The 23,138-nt window shown below is 40.0% G+C and overlaps 2 protein-coding genes across 4 annotated transcripts; one reads left to right on the top strand and one right to left on the bottom strand.

The window, feature by feature from the left end:
• The first annotated feature begins 510 nt into the window (after positions 1-510).
• Positions 511-7,759, top strand: LOC120731219 (Golgi reassembly-stacking protein 2-like). Of its 2 annotated transcripts, none has more exons than XM_040028126.1 (10): positions 511-736; positions 2,260-2,340; positions 2,403-2,618; positions 2,718-2,804; positions 2,898-3,028; positions 4,111-4,243; positions 4,347-4,476; positions 4,678-4,761; positions 4,900-5,013; positions 7,038-7,759. In XM_040028126.1, exons 1-10 carry the CDS (start codon positions 548-550, stop codon positions 7,244-7,246), a joined length of 1,374 nt encoding a protein of 457 aa, XP_039884060.1. In that variant the 5' UTR covers positions 511-547; the 3' UTR covers positions 7,247-7,759. The 2 variants fall into 2 exon arrangements, with proteins under 2 accessions (XP_039884060.1, XP_039884061.1); XM_040028127.1 differs by having other exon boundaries at positions 513-736; positions 2,415-2,618.
• An 849-nt stretch (positions 7,760-8,608) lies between these two features.
• On the bottom strand, positions 8,609-22,970 carry tlk1a (tousled-like kinase 1a). Of its 2 annotated transcripts, none has more exons than XM_040028124.1 (22): positions 22,639-22,970; positions 17,722-17,843; positions 17,559-17,630; positions 17,138-17,176; positions 16,622-16,697; positions 16,463-16,506; positions 16,130-16,225; positions 15,951-16,037; positions 15,767-15,859; positions 15,507-15,617; positions 15,273-15,409; positions 14,708-14,896; positions 14,450-14,516; positions 13,185-13,282; positions 11,688-11,769; positions 11,517-11,608; positions 11,330-11,419; positions 11,079-11,248; positions 10,815-10,950; positions 9,360-9,471; positions 9,175-9,282; positions 8,609-9,087 (listed from the first exon to the last, which is right to left on the bottom strand). In XM_040028124.1, the coding sequence occupies exons 2-22, from the start codon at positions 17,836-17,838 to the stop codon at positions 8,917-8,919; spliced, it is 2,187 nt and encodes a 728-aa protein (XP_039884058.1). In that variant the 5' UTR covers positions 17,839-17,843; positions 22,639-22,970; the 3' UTR covers positions 8,609-8,916. The 2 variants fall into 2 exon arrangements, with proteins under 2 accessions (XP_039884058.1, XP_039884059.1); XM_040028125.1 differs by having other exon boundaries at positions 22,916-22,940.
• Between the last annotated feature and the right edge of the window lie 168 nt (positions 22,971-23,138).

The raw sequence follows: 23,138 nt of genomic DNA, 5'->3' as shown, positions 1-23,138 counted from the left end.
TGTTTTCACAACCAGCTGGCTCATGGAGGTGTTACCAGTCACACTGCTCATGTTGAGACATGACCTGGGCTTCTCTTGTTTGACTTGCCTCACAAGAAAGTGGTTAGATTAAGTTAAAAGTATATATCTGCTGGGAGACTTTTCCCCCTTCATGTGCTTAACCTGCTTCCCCACAATGCATCGCATATGTCATGATTTATATTTTATAACCACCATGGATTCAGACTACTTGCCCCTGGGTTTTGCGCCCTTAATAAACCCGGTTATTTAAGAATATTTAATATTATGCTAAAATAATGAAGGCCAACAAACATATTTTGCAAAAGCTCACAGGCAGGAAACATCTTATTTGAAATTACACCAAAATATCGTCCTCATTAGGTCCCCCTGCCCTGAAGCACCCAGATTTAAAGCTTAAAGCCTCTCCGCCCATAATCTTATTACTTTACAAATAATCAGACCTCAAAAGACACAGATGATGAAACCCTGCTACCACAGAGGGATGCACCTCCCGCTCCTCCTCCTCTTCACTATCATCATCATCCTCATGAGCGGAAGTCCTGGGAAACCAAAGCCACAGGAAACACGGCATGATCCGAGCCGCCTGCTAACTAATCACCTAACTAACCAGCACAGGTGTCAGTCCCACCCTGACTGTCGCACTCGGGGAAGCATGGGAGGCTCTCCGAGCGTCGAGATACCAGGTGGAGGCAAAGAGGGATACCACGTCCTCAGGGTAAGAGAACATTTTAATGTGGACGTACGGACTGTGACCTCCTGTTAGCCCGCGGAGGAGCAGCTAACGATAGGATAGAAGGGTTATTTTTCCTTTAGAGGAAGCGACCTCTACTACTGGCTAAATGCTGATGCTAGTAGAGACTTGTGTTTGACACAGACCCCGAGGAGGACTCAGACACACCCAGAAATCTCTTCACATAGCTCGTTGTCTTTATTGTAAACGGCTAGCTGTCCCCGCCTTTGAATGGAAGCTCCTGCTACGCCCACTCTGTACCACCAACCGCTGATGTGTGAGCCTGCTAATAGCCTCTCGGTCTACACTGTTTAAATGATATATATCCATATTAGAAACTGGACACGGTTAATTGTCATTCAGACGTGCAGTTTGTGAGACAATCAGCAGATGTCCCCTCACTCCCCAGCAGACTGGATGATGCCAGAATAACCGGTGTGGCTGCTATACGTGATTTATGGAAATGGGTGTGTGTGACTGTTTTCATTTGAAAACGTTATACTCCACCAGTCAGTCCAAGCTTTTAAAGAGTTTCATCACCAGGTTACACGCAGGGAAAATGGGCCACACTAAAAGTAAAATGCTAAATGTTTGCATTTTGTGCTTCAAAGATCTGTGTCCAATCTAAAGACCCACTGATCAAGGATCATTAAGAAAAAAGGATCACTTTGAACATAACTCATTCACAGTGGGTCATTAGCTCAGTTTGTTTTAGAAAAGCCTTTAAAAATTCTTAAAAAGATACTTTAAATACAATTCAGGGACACGAAGTTGCAATGAGACAACAACAACTCATAAAAACACTTGCCCCAACAAACAGGTGATCAGCTCTAGGCGTACCTAGATGATGGTGGGAAGGATACTAAGAAAGGGAGGAAGGAAAATAAACACCTGGGGAGTGGAGATAAGAAAGAGTGCATCACAGGCAGTCCCACACCAGCCCTGAACCTATAGCAGCATAGCAAAGGGATGGTTTTGGTGGTTTTATCAAAAAAGGCCAGTTTGAAGCTAATGTTAAATGTAGAGAGGATGCCTGTCTCCTAAATCCAAACCGTGAAAAGAAAGAGAGCGGCCTGATACCTGAAGGCTCGGCCTGATACCTGAAGGCTCGGCCTCCTGTTCTACTTTGGAAACTTTTGGTATCAGAAGTAACCCTGCCATCTGAGAGTGAAGTGCTCTGTTAGGTTATTATGGTAATATGAGGTCCTTAAAAGACAATATGCCCTGAAGATTCAAGACTTTGTACGTGAGAAGGAGTAAAATAACCAGTTAAGGCTAGTTTCCAAGAAGGAGACTAATGAGTCTTCTTGGAAACCTCACTTGACACACTAGTCTTAAACCAGTGAGAGGAATGTTAAACTACACAGGAGTGTGTGCCAAAACAGAGATGTACAGGTTTTCATTGAATGCTGCTCGTCCTTTGTGACAAGGACCTGTGTGCAGATATTTAAAAGACTGGCATTAACCTGCTTTACTTGAAAACCTTCTGACCGCCTTCTAATCTGTAGGTGCAAGAGAATTCTCCCGGTCGCCGTGCGGGACTGGAGCCATTCTTTGATTTTATCATCTCAATCTGCGACACTCGGCTGGTGAGTTTCCGGTTAGGTCAGTATTAGTCACGGATATTCCTAGGAATCATTTGGATATACTGGTTTCTTTACAGAACAGGGACAATGACACCCTGAAAGAGCTGCTGAAGATGAACGTGGAGAAGCCCGTCAAGATGTTGTTGTATAGCAGCAAGACGCTGGCAGTGCGGGAGACGACGGTCACGCCCAGCAACATGTGGGGCGGCCAGGGGCTTCTGGGAGTCAGCATTCGCTTCTGCAGCTTCGAGGGAGCCAATGAAAATGTTTGGCATGTCTTGGTGAGTGTTAGGTTCTGTCTGAGGCTGCTTTTTTTGGGGGGGTGTTCTTATTTATTTCTGTGATCTCATGTGTTGATAGCTGCATGTTTTTGAGTCCAGGAAGTGGAGCCGAATTCTCCTGCATCCCTGGCAGGTTTGAGGCCGCATGCAGACTACATTATAGGAGTGGACACCGCCATGACTGAGGTGCCTGCTTAAGATTTTATTTTTATTGTTTTAATGCAGGAATTAAACCAGGAACAAGTTAACCTGATGTGTATTTTTGTGGTTTTTAAGCAGAGCGAAGATCTGTTTTCCCTCATTGAAACGCATGAAGGGAAGGAGCTAAAGCTCTACGTTTACAACACAGACGCAGACAACTGCCGCGAGGTGGTCATCACCCCAAACTCTGACTGGGGTGGAGAAGGCAGGTATGACAGTCACTAAAAAAATGATCCACCCAGTTTCTGTTGCTGGTTAAAATCTGTGAGCTTTCTTGATATTACGTAAGAGGGGAGTTTACAGTTAATCCTGCTAGTTTATTTAAATGCAGAATTTGTTCTAGGCTATGTTTTTATTTTCATTTCTGGATTTAAAAACTGTGTTTGATATATAAGTGCTGAATGCAAAGCCATATGCTACCTTTGTTGGTGTGGTTGTTGGTGCCAGATGGACTATTGAGTATTTCTGAAACTGCTGTTGATGCCAGAGGTCAGAGGAGAATGGTCAGCCTGCTTCAAGCTGATAGCAAGGCATCAATAACTCAAATAAGCTAAGAACACAAACTCTTTAGACATTAGACACTATATGATTTGAAAAAGATTCCCATTGTTGAGTCAGAGTTCTGCTGCAACATTCAGATGGTAGGGTCAAAACTTGGTGTAAACAACACAAAAGCATGGATTCATCCTGCCGTTTGGCACACTTTAAGTACCAACGAACCTTTTTTTTTTTTTTTTTCGTTAATGCTATGGCCTGTCGTTGTTGACCACATCCATCCCTGTAAGTCTACCCATCCTCTGTGACACGTAACAAAGCTCACATCATCTTAAACTGGTTTCTTGAACATGACAATGAGTTCCCCGCACTTAAATGACCTCCAGCGTTTCAGAGCTCAATCCAAGGTGGTGGAACGGGAGATTCTCATCATGGTTATGCAGCAAATCTACAGCAACTGTTTGGTGCTGTCATGTTAATATGGAGCAGAGTGTCTGAGGAATGTTTTCAGCACTTTTTTTTGAATCTGTGCCATGAAGATTTAAGGCAATTATAAAGGCAGAAGTGGGTTCAACCCAGTACTAAGAAAGTGATGGAGTATACTTCTGCTACACATGTAGAAAGTTATGAATCATTCCATCAAGAAAAATGATACCCCTACGTTTAGGAGGTGTATCTTGAGTTTCAGTGGGTTTGATTGTTGAAAAAGTTCTACTGTAATTTGAGTGTCAGGTTTTTCTTTTACAATGTTTCTGATGCTGCCCCTTCACAGTATTGCTCTATTTCTGCCATGCAGTCTAGGCTGTGGGATTGGCTACGGTTACCTGCACAGGATACCTACCCTGCCATTTGCTGAGGGTAAGAAGATCAGTTTACCAGTACAGACTCATTACGAACCACCTCCTTCACCAAAAGATGGCTTCACAGAGGTAAGTTGGCATCTTTAATAACTGCATCCAGAAGTAAATCTCATTTTGATGCTGTCTGGCTTCCAGCTTTTGTTAAAATGTACAAAACACTGTTGGTTACCAGGTCCACCTCTCTGCCGTCGTTCCAACTGTTCCAATTGCTGTGTCGTCTTCTGCTTCGACGGGATTGGAGCAAGGTCTCGCTAGCTTGTCCGTCAGCTCAAACCCAACATCAGTCCTGAGCAGTCATACAGGTACACTGTCCTCTCTGACTCTTTAGCATTTACAATTTGAGCTGATCTGAGGATGAAATCTCACGGAAATTAATTAGTAGTTCAAATGAAACCTAAGTGGAATAACAGAACAACAAGAGTTAAAGGCATTTAGAAACCTATAATATCTCCTCCTTGTTGTCGCTTTCTCATGTAATAAAACATATGATTATATAATTTCAGGAGTTCCTGCTGTCCCGCTGCACAACCAAGTACCCCTCTCACAAACTGTTCCACTGTCTGTCAGTCCTGCTCCAACGCTACCAGGTTGGTTAAATTACATTGGGTGTTCATAGCTCCCCAGTTTTTGTGCCAAGTACAGTCTGTAAAATTCATACTTTATGATCCATGATGCGAGTCTGCTACACCTGTCTGTTTTTTCTCCCTTTTCTTTTTGTTGCATAGGCGTAATGCCCCTACCTGGAGGTCTTTCACCTTTTCCTAATCTACCAAACCTAAATGTCTCATTGCCAGATGTGAGTCATGCATTGCCACCGGGAGTTGGAATACAGCCCGCAGGTATAAATGTGTTCTGTCAAGCATGCTTGGGTTCAGATGTAAAGGCTAACGCGGATATTTTGCTTTCTTACTATCCAATGCAAATTAGAAATGTATTGTAAAGACGTACAGTGTAACGACCACAGGCAGCTGAGAATAGTCCAGCTAAATACAGTTTATCACTACTGAGTGACTTTGATGGAACACGCCCAGCTTGGTAACATTTTAGCTTTTAAAAGTGTGATGGCAGGCTCGCTGTTTTTGGTGTTCCCAACATTTGTTTATAGAAACAAATGTTTAAGGGTTTATTTTTAATATTGAGATAGCAGCGATTTAGTGAAACTTGGCTATAGGATTTAGATTGACTGACTTTTAAGTGTCCTTGAAAATTCTGGAACAGGTTTGACTTATTAACATCACTCCTTCTCCCATTTCTAGTCTTGACATGATCTTTTCATAACACAGTTAAGTGACAGAGACATTGTGCAAAGATGTATCCAACAGTTCAACCTGGTAAATTCTAACGGTTGGAAAAAAGTATTTAAAAAAAAGAAAAACAGGTTTTCTTCTTTTACAGTTCTGTAAACATTTCTATTTTTGCCTCCATTGTTTGTGTCCATTCATATTTTTCCTCTAGGCTTTGACACATACTTCAGATGTGTCATGTTGACTAGTGTATTATGTCATTTTACTGGATCCTCTGATTAATTGGTTAGTAAATGTGGGTTATCTATGTCTACGTGGTTATAACATTCAAACACAGCATCAGGGTCAAGTCTGGATTCAGTATCTTGCCCAAGGATAAACTGACAAGTGGACTGGAAGAGCCAGGGATCGAGCCACCAAACATCTGATTGGCAGACAACCGGCTTCACCTCTGACCCCTGTGTAAACTGTTTGAACTAGCCAAAATGTTTTCGAGACTCGACAGATGACAAAAGTAAAACTGAGTATAGTGAGTATAAGACATCCTCCTAGAAAAGCTTCAACTAGCCTTTGCATTGAATGTTTAGTCTTTAGAATACTATTCTCCCAAAAGATATTCCCTCATTTGGGACTCATGATAGAGAACTAAAGTCAATTAAAAATCTCCCCGAGGTGTCCAATTAGTTTGAAATGTGAGGATACAATTCTCATAGTTATCATTTCCATAAGCATGTTATTGACCCCTTGAGCCATGTAGATGGATAATGTCATCATAGAAGAGTCTACTACCATCGTGATCAATCTTTTTAATTGTCCCCCGTGGCATACTAGAATCCATAACTGAAAGGGTCAAACATTTCCTTTACTTTTCCTCCCATCCACATGTTTGTAGCTGCAGTCTAAAGGACCTTTAACTCTTTTACCTTATAAAAGGGATAGTTGTAGATCAGTGTAGCAGATCATCAACTAATCTGAGGGTTGGTGGCTCGATCTGTAAGCCATAGTATCCTTGGACAAGATACCGAACTCAAAGTTATTCTCAAGATTTACTGAGAATAAATCCACTTATTGTAAAGATGACATCTGATAACCACCCTGTATCCTTAATGATGAGTTGACACCACAGTATATATCCATTAAGATGTGGTTTGACAACCAAGGCAGAAATCACCCTCACCAACTTCTGATGCACACCAAGAAATTTGTTTTTGGAAGCAAACCTGAAATGACAGAAAGTGTTCGGTTCAGAAAAGGGTTACCCCTGGTAGGCGTCCAAGGGTGAAAGGGTTAAACCAATTACCAAGTCGATCATTTGAAATCATGTGAAATTTGCTTAGTGTTTATATTTAAACTAAAGTTGTGGAAGAGTAACTTACCTTTAATATTTGAATACATTGTTGCACAGAAACTGGATTCTGACTCACACCTCTTTGAAAGCGCTTTACAAAGGCATCTTTCCAGGATTGGTTGAAATGGAAGCAAACACAGTCTGAGCCTTTTCTTTAATACTGAGTGTCGTCTCCAGGCAGGAAAAGTAGAAGTGTAGTGTCCAAGAGCTAATGTTGTTAAAGTAAAATTACAATTTTGCTAACTGAAGGGTTTTGTGTCATCTTCTGCAGGTCTTCCACCTCTTTCAGCAATTAACCTGCCAGGTGTAGCCCCCAGTGCAACTTCTCCCCTATCCAACTTTGTTTCACCCCCAGTCTTTGCCAGTACTTCTCCTGCTTCCACTATCCTAATGAACAGTTTTCATGCCAAAACCCCCAACTCCCCATCAGTGACCACCTCTGGATCAATAAATATTACAATGTCTGCAGACTCATCTTAACAGAAAGCAAAAATTGAAGCTGTTGGCATGCTCTCTGTAGAGTCTTTACACAGTGTAATCTGCCCATTCACCCCAGCACTCGGCTGACAAATTCCAGGTGCAAACAGACCATCAGGATTGTTGTGCGAGCTCAGCTGCAAGAATGGAACTGGTATTAAATGCAGGACATCCAGTTTGTCGTGGAAATGGTGTGTCAGAAGAAAAGCCCTGCGTCTGAAGGCAGTTAAAGGAACTTTGAGAGCATTTTGGAGTTTAAGTTGTTCTCTGATAGAGGACATTTAAATTCTTTTTAAAATATGGAACATGGGTTATTCAAATTGTGCAAATTAGCATCTTCAAGGATTACACTACTTAATGGGAGGGCTCAACTATAACTTATACTACTGGGGATCTTCCATTAGAAAAGGCTTGCTGGCTGCAGGATTGCAGACATTGTTTTCTTGTATTGTATGAAATTATTTGTAAAGTGAAATATTGTTACCTTGATTAAACTGATGTATTTTCTCAATGTTAGCCTCTGGTTTTTCTCATCTGTTGTGAATCTTACCTGCATCCTAGTATGTAATGTAATACTATGTAATACTAAACATAGCCAGAGGGTGTCAGTATAATCACAGACATAATAGTAGGTAGAGCACACCTGAAAATTTACAGTGAATAAGCACTAAATTATCTTTTTATAGATGCAATGAGAGTGGATTATGTGCACTAAGATCAATGGGGAGAAAAAAAAAAAGTTTCCTGGTATTTATTCACTCTTAGCAGAACTGTACAATTTGTACCCGAAGTGGAACATAAAGCCCTTGAAAAGTAAGAGCAACAAAGCAGCAAAATGAAACCACTCCAGGAAACTACTCTTAAATTGGGAAAAATTTGAACTCTTTGTACACATTACTGCTGCAGCTCAAAATTTGAAAATTCACCTGTACAGCATATACAGTTTCCAATTTATCTGTTAATATTCCTGCATAGGGTTTTTTTTTTTTATACAATTTAATTTTTCTACATTTGGTTATTTTGTGCATTAAACGTAAGTATGCTGCCCCAATCTACATGACACTAGTTGCCACTTGTATGCTACACATTACATTCTCATGGCTAAGTAACTCAAATTAAAGCCTAAAATTTGTGGAAAAACAAAACCAAAACAATTACCCAAATCAATGGTGAAATCTTTGTAGTTCTACTTAACAATGACTGTCTCTCCTCACAGTAAATTAACTTCTAGCAGCTGAATCATTTGCACCCTGGCAGGACCACATTATTTAATCTAAATGGTGGCCTGCCAAAGTCTCCCTTCGGCCCTTTAAGGCTGTGTCCATCAGCAAGATCCGAACCGAGTGTCCAGTCACATTTTCTTCAAGGTATGTAGTCAGTTTCAGTGCTTTTTTTTTTTTTTTTGTTAGACCTTCAACGAGATCCATTTACCCATGTCCTTTACCCGTCCCTTTACTGTCCCTCCAACTGATCAAGCCCTGGTAAACAAGTAGAAGCCTGGCACAGGTCAGAGGAGGCCAGGTGATGCCCCCCACCTGAGCCTGTTCCTTCCATCGCTGGCTGTTCCTCCTCTTACGAGCCCAAGCCTCTGAAGAGCTCTGCAGGTGCAACTTCAGTCATCAAGTTTTAAATTTTTATGTGTGTTTTTGTTTTTTTGTCACAATTCAAAATTGTCAATATGAGATGTTGCTGGAGGAGGCTGGACTTGAGACCGCAGCACTCATTTGCAGATTTCCAGAGGAGCTTGATCTCCGGATGTGAGGGAGCAAGTAGGGGTCACTTCCCAGCTGGTGAACGTCGATCCGGTCCTCCTTCCTGTATGCCAGGCACCGCCGTATGAAAGCCTGAAAGTTAAAGAATGTATTCAAAATTAACAAGTCATAATGCGTGATGATATTTAAAAGACAGCAACCGTGTGCAAGTTCTGCTACCTTTGCTTCGTTACTGGAAACTGGCTTCACAGGGAACTGAACGTCGGTAGCTTTGAGTATGGTGTTCTCCTGCAGGATATCTTGTTGTGACTGATTGTGGCCAAAAGGCTGGAAAGAAGGACAGAGCTTTATCATCAGGCATAAATTAACATAAACACTGCTAGAAGACCAGCCATCGTCCTTACCTTCCTTCCATACAGACACTGGAAAAAGATGACACCCACAGACCACACATCCACCTTGTTGGAGATCTTTGGAGGTTCTTTACCAACCACAAAACACTCAGGAGGCAAGTACCTGATATCACAATATGCATAAATCAAAGGACAAGGTTGGCACACATACATTTATGGTCAGTACCTTTTTACAATTTTAAGTTACTTATAGATTACTACAACTACAAATAGTAGTAGTAATAGTACTGTTACTACAAATGAATGCCTATTTTATGCTACTTTTTTCTTTCCATTATACCTTGCTGAAATAAATAAAATCATGCCAGGTATCTATACTGATATGGACTGGGTAATATGTTAGGAACAAAAGGACGCCACATCCTTTGATGGAAATGAAAATTATTAACAATACAGAGAATTCAAAGACAGCCCAAAATCAAAGTGAAAAACTGATGCAGCAGGCTAGTCCAAAATTTCATCACACATCACAACTCAAAATGACACTCCGTAGTTTGTATGGTCCTATGTGCTTGTATGCATGTCTGGCAAAGTCGGGGATGCTCCTAATGGGATGCTATCCTGGGGAATATCCTCCCAGATCTGGACCAGGGCATCACTGAGCTCCTGGACAGTATGAGATGCAACCTGGTGGTGTTGGATGGATGGAAACAATGTCCTAGAGGTGTTCTATTAGATTTAGGTCTGGCAAGTATGAAAACCAGCCAGTGGTATCGGTTCCTTCATTTTCCAGGAACTGGCTGCATACTCTCGCCACATGAGGCCGGTCATTGTCACGCACCAGGAAGAGCCCAGGACCCATTGCGCAAGCATACAGTCTGACACTGGGTCCAAGAATTTCATCCTGATGCCTAACAGCAGTCAGGGTACACTGGCTAACCTGTAGCGTTTTGTCCAGTTTCCTCAAAGGATGCTCTACACAGCATGTCAAAATATGCCAAGTTTTCAGCTACAGCTAAAATATAGCTCTATTCTCTTTGTTAATAGCCAACAGAATTATCTCTTAATGCGTTGACACAACACTGCCACTGAAAGACACCAAATTCAAAATTTATCCCAGGAGTTAATGCCTTTATGCTTGAGCGATTCAATGACTGGTATGAAGAAGCTGACATAAAAGTATTCCTCTAAAAATATGAGTTACAAGGAGAGAAACTGAAAATGAGTACTTAAAAGCACTTAACGCACTCTTAAACTTGGTTCCACCAGGACCATCATCGACATTTAAGGCGTTTCAGGACTGTAACGATGTTAAACACTCAATGTAAGCGTCTACTTCACAAACAGCTTTTGACACTGTCACAAGAGCACAAAACTAAATGCGGGATCTTTGTTTATAAAGAAGTACGCCTATAATATGTTACTGCTACTTTTAGGTAATCATCAATCAACATTTAAAGACAATTTTAAATGTCTGAATGTGATTTAGGGAGCATTTCTTCTCACCAGTAGGTTCCTGCACCCTGTGATGTCAGGTCCATCCCATCTACGCCGTAGTTGTCATCATCCATAATTTTGGAAAGACCAAAGTCAGTGATTTTAATTTCCCCACAGGCTGTGCCATCCACCAACAAGATATTACCTTCAAATCAAAACACATTAGGTCAGAACTACAGCAGTAATCACGCTCAATCAGAATCAGAATACTTTATTAATTCCAGGGGGGGAAACTGTTTAAGACTGATCCGTTGTTCAGAAGGGGGTGTTTACCTGGTTTAAGGTCATAATGGATGATGGGAGGTTTGATTTCATTCAGGTATTTTAGTGCATTTACAATCTGCATGACTATGGACCGTGCCTCCTTCTCAGACATTAATTTATGCTGCTTCAAGTAGAAATCCAGGTCGTTGCCCTCGCAGTACTCCATAACGGTGCAAAACCTGTTGGACGGATAAGTAAGAATTACTTTGCACATTTTATAGCATGTGAAAGGTGTCAAAAAAATGCACTGAGTGACTGACGTGTCTGTGTCCAGTGAGAAGTAATCATAAAGTTTCACAATCCTGGGATGGTCCAACTCCTTGTGTATTCTGTACTCTCGACATGCATGCCTGTAGAGAGGATGATATTTATCATACCATTAGCAACCAAAGCAGGAAGGTGCTGTGCTCCCTTATAATACAAACATATTCACACAGACTAACATACTTGTGATAGTTCTCTTTTTTTTCTTCTCTCCAGTTTTTGTTAAGTTGGTGGATTTTCACAGCAGCGTATCGTTGTTCAATCAAGTCAAAAGCCTGAACGACACAGCGACAGTTAGGATAAACCTGCACAGCAACACTTATTGAGAGTATTTTTCCATGTTTAATGACTTACCTTGTAAACTTCACTAAAGCCTCCTCTGCCTAGAAGATGCAGGAGCAGGTATCTTTCATTCAACGTTGGGTGATCTTTAAATCTTTAGATTGGAGAAAAAATAATAATAATAAAAGGGAGGGAGGAGTAAAATTAAAATTTGGACCTATATGTGAATCACAAATTAATAAAAAATTAGCTTTGCTAGATCAATTTATTTTAGGTTCAGTACTACAAAGACGAGCAAAAAGTCACATTATGCTGCTTATTAAAAACTTAACGGCAAGTCTTGCATAACAGTTTAAAGTGTCAAATTTCAGCTCCAAATACTGCACAGATAAATAATTTCACCCAGCTTCTGCAACGTTTTAAGAGGTCATTTTTCTGACTACAGGTGTAATCATGAACTGCTGCACACGACGGTTTACAGTAGAGTTCAGCGAGTGAGATAAAGGAGCAGCATACTGCATTATAGCTGATATACAGACATGAATAAATGAGGGGAAAAAAAACAAAGAAATTCTGTTGCTTCTAGCACCTTCTCATTTTAGCTATGGCCGTCTGTGTAAGACAAGTAAGATGTTTTGGTTATAAAAGTCCAAATTTTAGCTGCTCAAACACTGTTTAGATGTTAACGTGCAGATTTTATGAAAACATTTCAGTCACATTTCAAACTCCAATCACTCTCAAAAGAAGCAAAAATAAATACATGATAATCCCTTTACTGAAGAACTTGCTATATAAAAATAAAAGTGCAGGCAAGCACACAATATAAGGAGAGAGAAATCTGATGTGATCAATAAACCGAAGCACAAAACAGCAACCTCTTATTTAATTTTCGGTCTCAAAGCTCCCATAATTTTTAATTTCACTTTTAACGCAGCTGTAGTCTGTGTGAATACAATCAGAATTAATGTAATACTGCCAACCATATTTAGCAGCATGATGTGCCAACGACAGGACATTTGCTATTCCTCTAAGGACATTGCAAATACAAGTAATCCACTGGGTCTTCATTCCCCCCGGATACTGGAGTACATAAAGACTTATGGGCTGCAGGAGCAAACACAGAACAGACATTTTGTTCAGTTTGCTCATAGCTAATGCATCTCTGAGTTAGCAGACATGGCTCTAGCAGGGAAATAATGGCAGACTGTGAGCTGTTCATTCAGAATTCAAGAGGATGAATCTGTTTGCCAGCTGGGGTGGGGTGGGGGGGTGGCGTTAACCCATTCTGACACCACAATGGTCTATAAATCAGAACAGCAAGTTCAGACACACTGAATGTGACAGAGAAAGGAATAGACAAAAAGAGACGGGCTTCCCCCCCCCCCCCCCTCATTTTGTGGGTCTCACAACACACTGGAGACAAGACGTAATGTTGAAAAACGACGAGAAGCTTAATTTCACATAATACAACCCTTTATTATTCGACTGTGGACGAGGACTGTAGCCTTGATTGTACATCGTGTTCCAATGTCAATGCAGCAAATGTCAAGGAAAGTGATTTAGACTCACTGTGAGCTGTCTTCGTTATTTATTCTCTTCAGTTCCCGAATGTGAAGGTTGCGCACTCTCTCCAGACGCTCGAGCTCTGCCTGGATCTCAGCTTCTTCCTATAAATGATTCAAACACACAAACACACAAATGCACAGAAGGAACTTCAGAGCACCGACTACAAGGAGAGTTCATCAAAACCCACTCATACACATGACGAGCTCGCAATTAAATATTAACATCTGACTTGGTGCAGAGTCCGTTAGGGCTTTTCAGTGAAGCTTTTTTCCCATGAAAACAATAAGTAAATTGACCTTACATTCTTTGCACAATCTTTACTAATGGAACAGGATTTTCAATCAGGAAACTGAGGAAAAAGGTGGAAGAGATAAATGCAGAAAGTTTGGCCACAAGCTAAAATCTAAATAGATGAACAGATTTAAAAAGTCAAAGTTACAGTTCTTTATTGTTATTTTAAATAGCATTAGCATTTTTTTACCCCTTTTACAAAGACGTCGGTCATTGCAATTTCTAAGGCTTGTTTACAACCACTGGGAAAGGTCAGGTGATGCAAATTTCAAAGGTTTATGAATATACCAAGTCAACCTTTAGCCCAAAAATATGCAGCCATAGCCCAAAAAGTAGGAGAAGGATATGCCTCTGCTGTACAGCCACATCTGCTCAAATTGGATGTTCATGGAAGGCTCGGTACAGTTGGCCACATTGAGAGGTGCACGCTAACAGTTATGCCTCGGCCCCACGCAGTTCCCCAGCCTAAACCTCATCAAAAATCTGTAGTCATACCTAAAAAGAGCAGTGAATGCAAGATAGCCCAAGAATCTGACAAAACTAGAACCCTTTTGCAGGAAGAAGGAAACAAGTTCCTCAAACAAGTATTTAGGTGGCTTTTAAAAGTAACCACTCTCACCAAAGGGGGTGTTACTAAGCAATAAGGGCCATACGTTTAAGTGTATAGCACTCAAAAAGGAAGACATTGGACCTAAAACCCAGCACTGCAATGTTCAATTTTTCTATTTTTTGCCTTTTGTCATACATTTTATTCCATTATAATCTACAGTTTTATTAATATTTTATCTTTTTTTAATTGATTCATCCTACTTTTAGGCCATTAATGTTTTGTCTGTTTAAATTTCTTACTGTTGCATATTTATTTTGTTCTTTTACTTTGTCAATTATCTGTCAGGCACTCTGAACTATATTAACTTGATTGAACAATCAAACAAAACGTCACAATTCTGTTTACCAGGCTTCATATTTCCACAAACCTTTTTCAGATGTCCAAGTCGCAGTTTGAAGATCTCTTCCTGTTCATGGTATTCTGCTAATGTCAGCCTTTCAAGGATAAGAAAGCATATAGAAACAAAGCATGAGCCTAATCTAACAGTGTGTCTTAAATTTAACACTTTCAGTTAATACTGTGCTACAGGCTGTTAAAAATCTGCTTTCCTGGTAAAGATGAGGTAATAAAGCAAAACACGGGGGGGAGGATCCTAAACAACACATACACAAGGGTGTGGACTTACAGCTGAGGTAGGCTGGGTTTTAGAAAGGGATCGTTTTCTGCTCCATTCACCGCCTTGGTTTTCCGTTGCTTTGGCTCAGAGTTTGTGGTTGGTGTTTGGGAGTTGTTGGAAGATGGAGGTTTCCTCTTGGCAAGAAGTTTCCTCTGCCTCTCAATGTCTTCTCTCTGTTGGTTTATCCACTCCTGCTGCCTGCCGAAGGACATATTAAAGCTGTTAATTTTAGAGGTACAACTACATTTTAGAATTTTCAACTTGAATCTGACGATGGAAATACTGCAGATGAAGGCTGCAATGCAAAACTCGGTGAAATTATACTAAAAACACTAAGTCTGTTTTGACAACATGAGGTTAAATCTACTCTTAAGCGAATAATGTTAAGAAGTGACGTGGCAGCTGTCCTAGGAAATGAAGCCCTGGAGCTGAGCTTACAACCCCCAACTTTTCAGTAGCAGGGGAATTAAATGTGCATGTAATGTGCAGCTTTAAGGTGTGCGTGGAGAGCTAAACTTAAAATATGCAAAGCTTAATAAATAAATGGGAGATAAACAATTTAAAAGCTTCTCACTTGACAAGGTTTTGGAAGGCATAGCCATCTGTCCACTGCTCTGTGAATGAGGCCCCATGTCTCACTGTAGTAAAGTGGCCTAAACGTAGTCTATCCTGCATGCTCTTCTCCCGACAGGCCTGCTTCTCCTGGGTGCTCTGAACAACAACAACATAAAATACAGCATGCAGGTTCACAGCCACACAAACATTCCTGATTTTAATAACGCAGGCTACAGAAAAAACACTTGTTTACCTTTTCTATAAGTAACTTCTTGCTCATGGTGATGCACTTATTCAAGCGTTCCTTGTATTTCTCAAGTAACTTTTGCTGTTCATCTATCTGTCTCCTGAGATCACAGTTTGCCTGTGAAGCAGAAAATGACACTGGATAAGCAGACATAGAAACAAAATGCTTTACTAAACACATTTACTATAAAACTGAACTCCGGGAAGTTTTATCCACCTTGTTTTTAAACTAGTTCAGTCAATAAAACAGTAAGATGTCCCTCTTACCCTTAACAGGTCATCTATCCTGCCCTCCTTCTTCTCAAGGTCTAGATTCTTGGTGCTTTCAAGGGCAGCCAATTTTAACACTGTCAGGTCAGTCTGGAGTGAAAAACAAAAGGAGTTAAACACTTGTCATATCAAACATGTTTTAAGAGTGAATGCAGAAAGGCTTTGGTTACAACCTCCTCACCTGAACAAATTTGACTGCTAGTTGCTTTGGATGTGCCATATGGTCCCCAAAAGACAGACTAGTAGGAGATGAGCTATTTTGTCTAACCTGGAACACAGAGAGTGATGATATTTTATTTAAAAACAGGTCAACACTATGGTGAGCTACAAAAGAGTTATTTTGTTATTATCACAGCTTACAGAAGTGCCCTGAGTCGAGTGGGAATGTGAATTCTGGGGCGAACGAATCACTGGAGGGGGACCTCTCACAGGACTGGACCCATTTCCTCCCTGGAACTACAAGATGAAAAGAGAGGATAAGTAGCACCGCTGCCTAAGATCTGGTAACAGCAGACAGCCAGTGGTTCCTTTTATTTTACTGTAATGTGGTTACAGACAGGAAATGGATTACGCCTCAGATCTTCAACAGGCTGATATAGCACACATTATTTTCTGGGCACTATATATTCATCTATAGTGCCATGAAGTATACTGTTCATACTTCATATATGAAATATCTGACACAAAACTTACATCGAAATAATCACTTATTTTGGGTCCCCGCACAGTTGATTTTCCTAAAATGAAGAGAAAGCAGGGATGAGTGTTGTGATTTATCAAACATATTTTATTGGAATAACACAAACAACAGGAGTAAAATAATTATAACCAGTATAACAGAACAACACTTACCTTGGCTGCTCTCTGACTGGATCTCAGGTTTCCTTTTTCTGCCTCTAGTTGTTTCAGTCTGTTTCTTCTCTGGGGTCTGAAACATTAAATTTAATTTGGTATAATTTTACAGTACGATTACTGCACAACGGACACTCTGAACCTGAACTGCTGCTGTATTCTCTATATAGTGACAGCTTTGTTTCCAATGGGTATTTATAGATATCCATGCTTTATATACAGAATGAGTAAAATTACAATAGATGTTTGGAGCTGTAACGGCCTTTTTTTAAGTCCCCAATAGTCCAGGTTAACAACAGTCAAGAAATGCAACAAGTTCTGGAATAATAAAAGTACTTTCCTAATATCTGAAAAATATTTCCATTATAAATATTGGTCTTTTGAAAAATATAAATAAATAGCATTGTTTCGGTCATGTTGAACCTAGAGGGATCACTGCAAACACCAGTGTTGACCAGACAAATCTCCAGCCTTTAAATGCAAAATATTCATTTTCAGATCTGATAAATTACCCACCGAATAAGCAGGAGAGCTCCCTCTTTTCACATCAGACCCCTATAATGACAAGAAAGGAAAGCTTTAGACCAAAACTTATTACCCATGGATAATAAGTGACCAGACTAACAGTGAAAAGCATTTATTGCAAGTGTACTTCATTATTAAATAAAATCTTTATTTAAAAAATTATTAATTAAGAGTATAAAATAACCACCAGTATGCAAGTAAATGACAGTTCAAGACTACATTAAAAATATATTGTTTAATTTAACAATATTGATACTGGAAATATTGGTATCATTTCCAGAATAAAGGTTATATAATAATGGAATGCTTAAGATTAGCGTGCAAAGGACACAAATACTTGTGTCAAGCATGATTAATCTGGACAGTGTAAATGTGGTCAGAGTAGTTCCCACATAGGATTAAAGATATTTACCTCCGACTCCTTGTCACTTGAAGATCCTAGACTTCCAAAACTGTGATTTGAACATTCATTATTGGTCAAGCCCTGAAATAAAGAGAGACAATTAATAACTGAGTCAACACTACAATAGGAAACACTTAAACAATAAATAAATACATCCTCATTTCTGACTCACTTTGGTTCCCCCGCTTGCGCTGCCAGTGCTGCCCCCTGTGCTGCCACTGACTCCGCCCATAAAACGAGCCTCCAGCAGCTCCTGTCTCCGGGGGTCCAGGCTGTGCAGCTCCTCCATGGTGCCTGGGAGGATTAGCAACAAATCACAGTGTGTCTCCGTTATTCAACGATCAGCTTAATTGAACCCATTTACTGCCCACTCGAGTGGGCAAATGACACAGCAGCAGTAAGCTTATGAGCAGAGTCATGATTAATGTGACTAAAACTCTGAGAGGTGAGTGGATTTGAGTCTAGATCAGAATGTAGGCCGAGACCAAATTTCTGCCCGCTCCCTAGTGGCATCCCCAAGGCAGGTTTTGCTATATTTATTCATCAAGTACTGAAGAGATAAGCTAGTTGTGATTATGGTTACACCAACTCTACAGGTAAAAGCCTAATACTTAAATAACAAAAATATTCAAAAGAACGCGTTATATTCTCCAAATGCAGAGGCCACATTCAGAAATTTTCTGTTTTGTTCTTTTCTTTAAATCATGAGAATCCAAGGGCAACGTTTCAAATGCTAGGCAATGCTGCTCACAGCGCTCCTGCGGGAATGATGCAGGAGCACCATGGGCTTTGGTGTTGCTGCAGACTCAGAGGTGCCTGCTCACTAAATCTGTGCTGTAATGAGACAACCATTTTGAAAGGGCTATGGAGGTTTGGCACTGCATCCAAGCTTAGTACAGTAGGTAGGGATTTTCAAAATCCATTTAAGAGTAGGAAAGACAAGAACGCACTGAATATGTTTAAAATTATACCAGCTAGGATTATAAATGTGAACTAAAGATCGAGGATAAAAAGTCATCTTGTAGCATTCAGCGACATGAATTGTTGGAGGATATGTATTACAAACCACTGAAACCAAAATACATGTACTTTTGCTTAAAATATTTCAGCAGTGCAACAACAAACTTACAGAAATAAAAAAAAAAATTTAAAAAGTCTCTCTAAACGGAGTGAAAAAATAGTTACACTTCAAACGTGATTGCCCCGATTATCCCAGATAACAAATACAAATTAAACCACACACAGTTTCACATGAAAAATAAAATCTTCAATGATCTCAGGACTAAATCTGCACTTCATTTAGACCCTGAGGACTTCACATAACAGTTTGCGCACACAGCTAAACAAAAAGTAATTTATTACATCCTCTCAAACCAAACCCTGTCTCCTATTATGGTATGATTTGCAATACATCTGCAAACACAAAGCAACTTAACAAATGGGTTGTAACAGACAGAATACAGCTGGCTCGCCAAACGATACTGACATGAAGCCATTTCCCAGATAAGCACACAAAAAAAGAAGTGTGTCTAACGTAAAAAGAATCACGTGTCCTGTCGTTAATTAAAATCCCTTCTTTACCAATCGGTGTCATTCACAAAAACAGCTCCAACATGCTGTTATACATTAATTTTCTGAAAAGTCAATAGCTACTTTTAAGAATTAACCAGGCTAGGATATTTTTACTTCCAGCATGCTATCAACACCTCCACAGAGAAGCGTCCGTTACCTTTTTTTAAATAACCACCACGGTGATCGCTTTAGGCAAATTCTATCTGAAAACTTTTAACTGATGTATTTGCTATCTTCATGTGTATTCAGTAACACATTTAAACTGAAAAGAGACCTGTTATTAATGTAGTCTTCTAATTTACATTTACTAACACTATATTGTGATCGATAGTTACACTTAGTGAAGTATTTGTGGTGCTATGCATCAAGTCTAGCACCACAGAAGCCATGGAACTGTAAGCCACAATCAGCATTTGCCTCACTGAAATTTGAGCAATACGTGCATAATACTGTCATATTTATGCTCTGCAAGCAAGATATAAAATAACAATGATTACACTGATGCATCTGCTTAGCTTATTATAATCACTACTTTGCCCTAACCTCTTGATTAAGACTTAATAAAAAGGTCAAACTGTCATGAATCTGATAATGTTAACTACCCTTTGCAACCACCCGATAGACCTTGTTTTTTTACTGAGAAATACCTTATTAAAAAATAAATAAATAAATAAAAATTAGGCAACCTGCACATCTGTAATTTCCCAATTAAATTCTGCTCGAGAAATCATTTACTGCAGGTCACGTACCTAACACAGCTAACCATGTTTTTCTGCATGTGGCAGCTTTATCAATTTAAGAGCAAAAAAAAATAAAATAACCTTATGGAGAATATTTGCTTTTTCCCCCCTATATTTGCTTTTTTCCTCTAAATAGCACTGTGAAAACTATCTGTACCAAGCAGTCTTTAAACAGTGACTTAATTTATTAAGGGAAAGAGCGAGAGAGAAAAAAAAGGTATCCAAACCCTCACCATGTGTGAAAAAGTAATTGTCCACTAAACCTAATAAGCAAGAACTGCAATTGAGCATTTGTGATAACTGGCAATGAGTCTTTCACATTTATTATCTTCTTTGCAGAATTGTTTTAATTCAGCCACACAGGATGGTTTCTAGCACTGACGGCCTGTTTAAGGTCATGCCAAACATCTCCAGACTTTGACTTTCAGGCCGCTCCAAAACCTTGATTTTATTTGTGTGTTTTGTTTTAACCCATTCAATCTGATGGTTGGACATTCCCCTTCAGGATTTTCTGGATTTCATAGTTCTATCAATTATGCCAAGTCATCCAGGTCCTGAGGGAGCCCAAAGAAATTTTTGACAAACATTAGATGAGCCTTTGTGTTCATTTTGGTGAGCAGTGATTTTCACCTTGGAGCTCTCCCATGGATGCCTTATTTGCCCAGTCGCTTTCCTGTTGTTAAATCAAATCAAACTCTGACCTTAACTGAGGCAGGTGAGGCCTGCAGTTCTTCAGATATTATTCTGGGTGCTTTTGTGACCTCCTGGATAAGTAGATACGGTGTTGGAGTAATTTTGGTAGGTGGCCACTTCTGGGAAGGTTCACCACTGTTCCAGGTTTTCGTGGCTCTGACCATGGTTTGCTGGAGTCCCAAAGCCTTAGAAATGGTTTTATAACCCTTTCCATACTGATAGATGTCAACGACTTTGTTTCTCTCCTGTTCTTAAGTGTCTTTTAGATGAGATCTTTCAGCCTAATTCATTTCGTCAGACAGGTTGTTTTTAAGCAATTTCTTGATTCAACAGGTCTGGTAGTAATCAGATATGGGTGTGGCTATCGAAATTAAACAGAACCAAAGAACCAAAGTTAAATAATAAATTAACTGTGATTAACAAACCAGGCAGATTTGGATAATTTTTTTCCCCCTTAAAAAATATAATCATTTAAAAACTGCATTTTGTTTTTAATTGGGTTACCTTTACCCATTTTTTTGGGTGATTTGAAACATGTGTGGAAAAATAAGCAAAAAAAGAAGCCCTTTGATTTTACACAACACTGTATATAGTAACTAAATATCGCATGCGCCTTAATACATCGGCTTCATTTTCAACTCATTCAAATGATTAGCACCATTTTCACCTCACTACCGCTTAATTAGAAAATCTAACACATGCAGGGAATAACTGGCTTCTACGTTCAGTGATGATTATCATTTCTGCATAAGCTCTGAAATGTCCAAAGTTGTAGACGATCAACCAATACTTTTGCATTTTTATGACTTGGTTTTGCTGAGACGGATCCATAACCACATCTCCCCAAATGTTTATGCCAGTTTCACGTCATAAATACACATGAGCTGCGTATTGTTTCTCAAGGATTTGCTTTTGTTTCAAACATGAAGGCCTCAGAGCATAAATATTATCTATATTCAAGCCCCTGCGGGAGCTAGCGGTTGAACCCTTACAGCTCATGGTGTGGATGTGTTTTAACTCCATGCTGCTCAGCAGACAAGCTGACCACCTGTTTATGGCAGACATTTGGAAAGTCGTTTTAAAAAATAAAAAAAAAACTGACATTAGATGAACAGGCCATTTCAGTCTGAGTCCATTCATTGAAAACTTGAAAACAAAATGAACAAAATAAATTATAGTATCATTCTCATGTAGTCAGCTATTACTAATTTATGTCAATCTGTGTTTACAAAACGAAGTGGGGAGATTCATCAGTGTCCTAGGCTGGGTAAAGTCCTCCATCATTACAACAGCCAATGAAAACTAACGTCCAGGAAGCAATATTAACATTAAGTGCCAACTACAGATGTATTTTATGGCGTTATGATTGGCATGCTGCATAGCCCAGCCATAAGTTCTCCTTCAGTTTTGCTTGTCATCTCTACACAAACACTGAGTATTACTTAGAGTGAAAAGCTAAGGTCAAGCAAGGCTACCAAGCATCCAGTGCATTAGCTTTAGTTACAGACCACAAATACTTCCAGGATAAAAGCCGATGCAAGACCCCTGTGTACCGTAAAGATGACAAACAATACCACTTACACATGTAGATGATGTGGACACTGATGGAAGGAAAACAGCAGTTAACACACAAAGGATTGCTAACGATGCGATGCACACCTTTGCACTGGCTGCTGCCAATCCACTAAGCATTACTAGAATTTGCTTGATTATCTCCATTTGCACATGATTATCGGTAACCTGGCTAATGTGTGCTCTTAAACAGGCAGCATGCCTAATGGAGGATGCATCGACTACAACAGTTACATTTCTGCTCAAAACAAAGCTTAATCGCCGTTGCACTAGTCTTAAGGTTACTGCACTGGCCTGGGCACAGAAAGACGGTCCTGTGTCTTCGGTGCTAGTAGCTAGCCAAACAGGCTCAATGGACTTTGGAGCTGACGCGTTACAGTAACGTTAGCTAGCGAGCAGATTTCGCCACCAAGATTTGCTCGGTCATTTTAATAGAATTTCCCTTCTATATGCACAAAAAGAACAACACGAACAAGTAGAAAAGACGTGCGGCTTAAAATGTTTCACGATACCTTTCTGGACCTTCACCACTGCCGTGGTATGTAGCTGAAAACACAGTCCGTGTTGGGGACGTGGAGAGCTGGGACCAAAGATGGCGTCCCCTCCAAACTTCCACTACTTTGGATACTCATCAAGCTACTTTTCGTGTGTAGGTGCTGCAGCGCACATGGGTAGGCTTTAACACTGACTGAAAAACTGACCGACTGGCGTGCCCTGTGTGACTTTAGAAGGGCTCGGTGACTGCCAGTAGGTGAAAATGTCTAATTATTGTGTTTTAAGGACACAAACCTCTTCACACCTCAGTAGCGAGTCCGGGCTCCGGGCCCACCTCTCCGTCTTCAAGTGGTTGGCTATGAAACGTCACGCATCGTGTGCAAAATTCTTATCGCGAGGGCGAAACATTTCCCCCCCAGCGTCAGCGACAACATACGAAAACATGACAACCATATGTTTTATTTTTACAGGTTACGATGCTCAAAGGGTCGAGACATGACTTTTAAACGAATGAAAT

This window comes from Simochromis diagramma, unplaced genomic scaffold (genome assembly GCF_900408965.1).
Source record: "Simochromis diagramma unplaced genomic scaffold, fSimDia1.1 OVJJ01000343.1, whole genome shotgun sequence".
NCBI lineage: Eukaryota > Metazoa > Chordata > Actinopteri > Cichliformes > Cichlidae > Simochromis > Simochromis diagramma.
The sequence above is the reverse complement of the archived record's forward strand: the minus strand, read 5'-3'. Positions and strand labels throughout refer to the sequence as shown.

Bases quoted from the DNA above. Each gene is read 5' to 3' on its own strand.
- LOC120731219 (XM_040028126.1), top strand. From the start codon at position 548: ATGAGCGGAAGTCCTGGGAAACCAAAGCCACAGGAAACACGGCATGAT. The intron at 2,341-2,402 runs GTGAGTTTCCGG...TTGGATATACTG, and splicing joins CAATCTGCGACACTCGGCTG to GTTTCTTTACAGAACAGGGA. The intron at 3,029-4,110 runs GTATGACAGTCA...TCTGCCATGCAG, and splicing joins GACTGGGGTGGAGAAGGCAG to TCTAGGCTGTGGGATTGGCT.
- tlk1a (XM_040028124.1), bottom strand. From the start codon at position 17,838: ATGGAGGAGCTGCACAGCCTGGACCCCCGGAGACAGGAGCTGCTGGAG. The intron at 17,631-17,721 runs GTGAGTCAGAAA...TCTTTATTTCAG, and splicing joins GCGCAAGCGGGGGAACCAAA to GGCTTGACCAATAATGAATG. The intron at 16,698-17,137 runs GTGGGTAATTTA...TTAATGTTTCAG, and splicing joins GGAGCTCTCCTGCTTATTCG to ACCCCAGAGAAGAAACAGAC.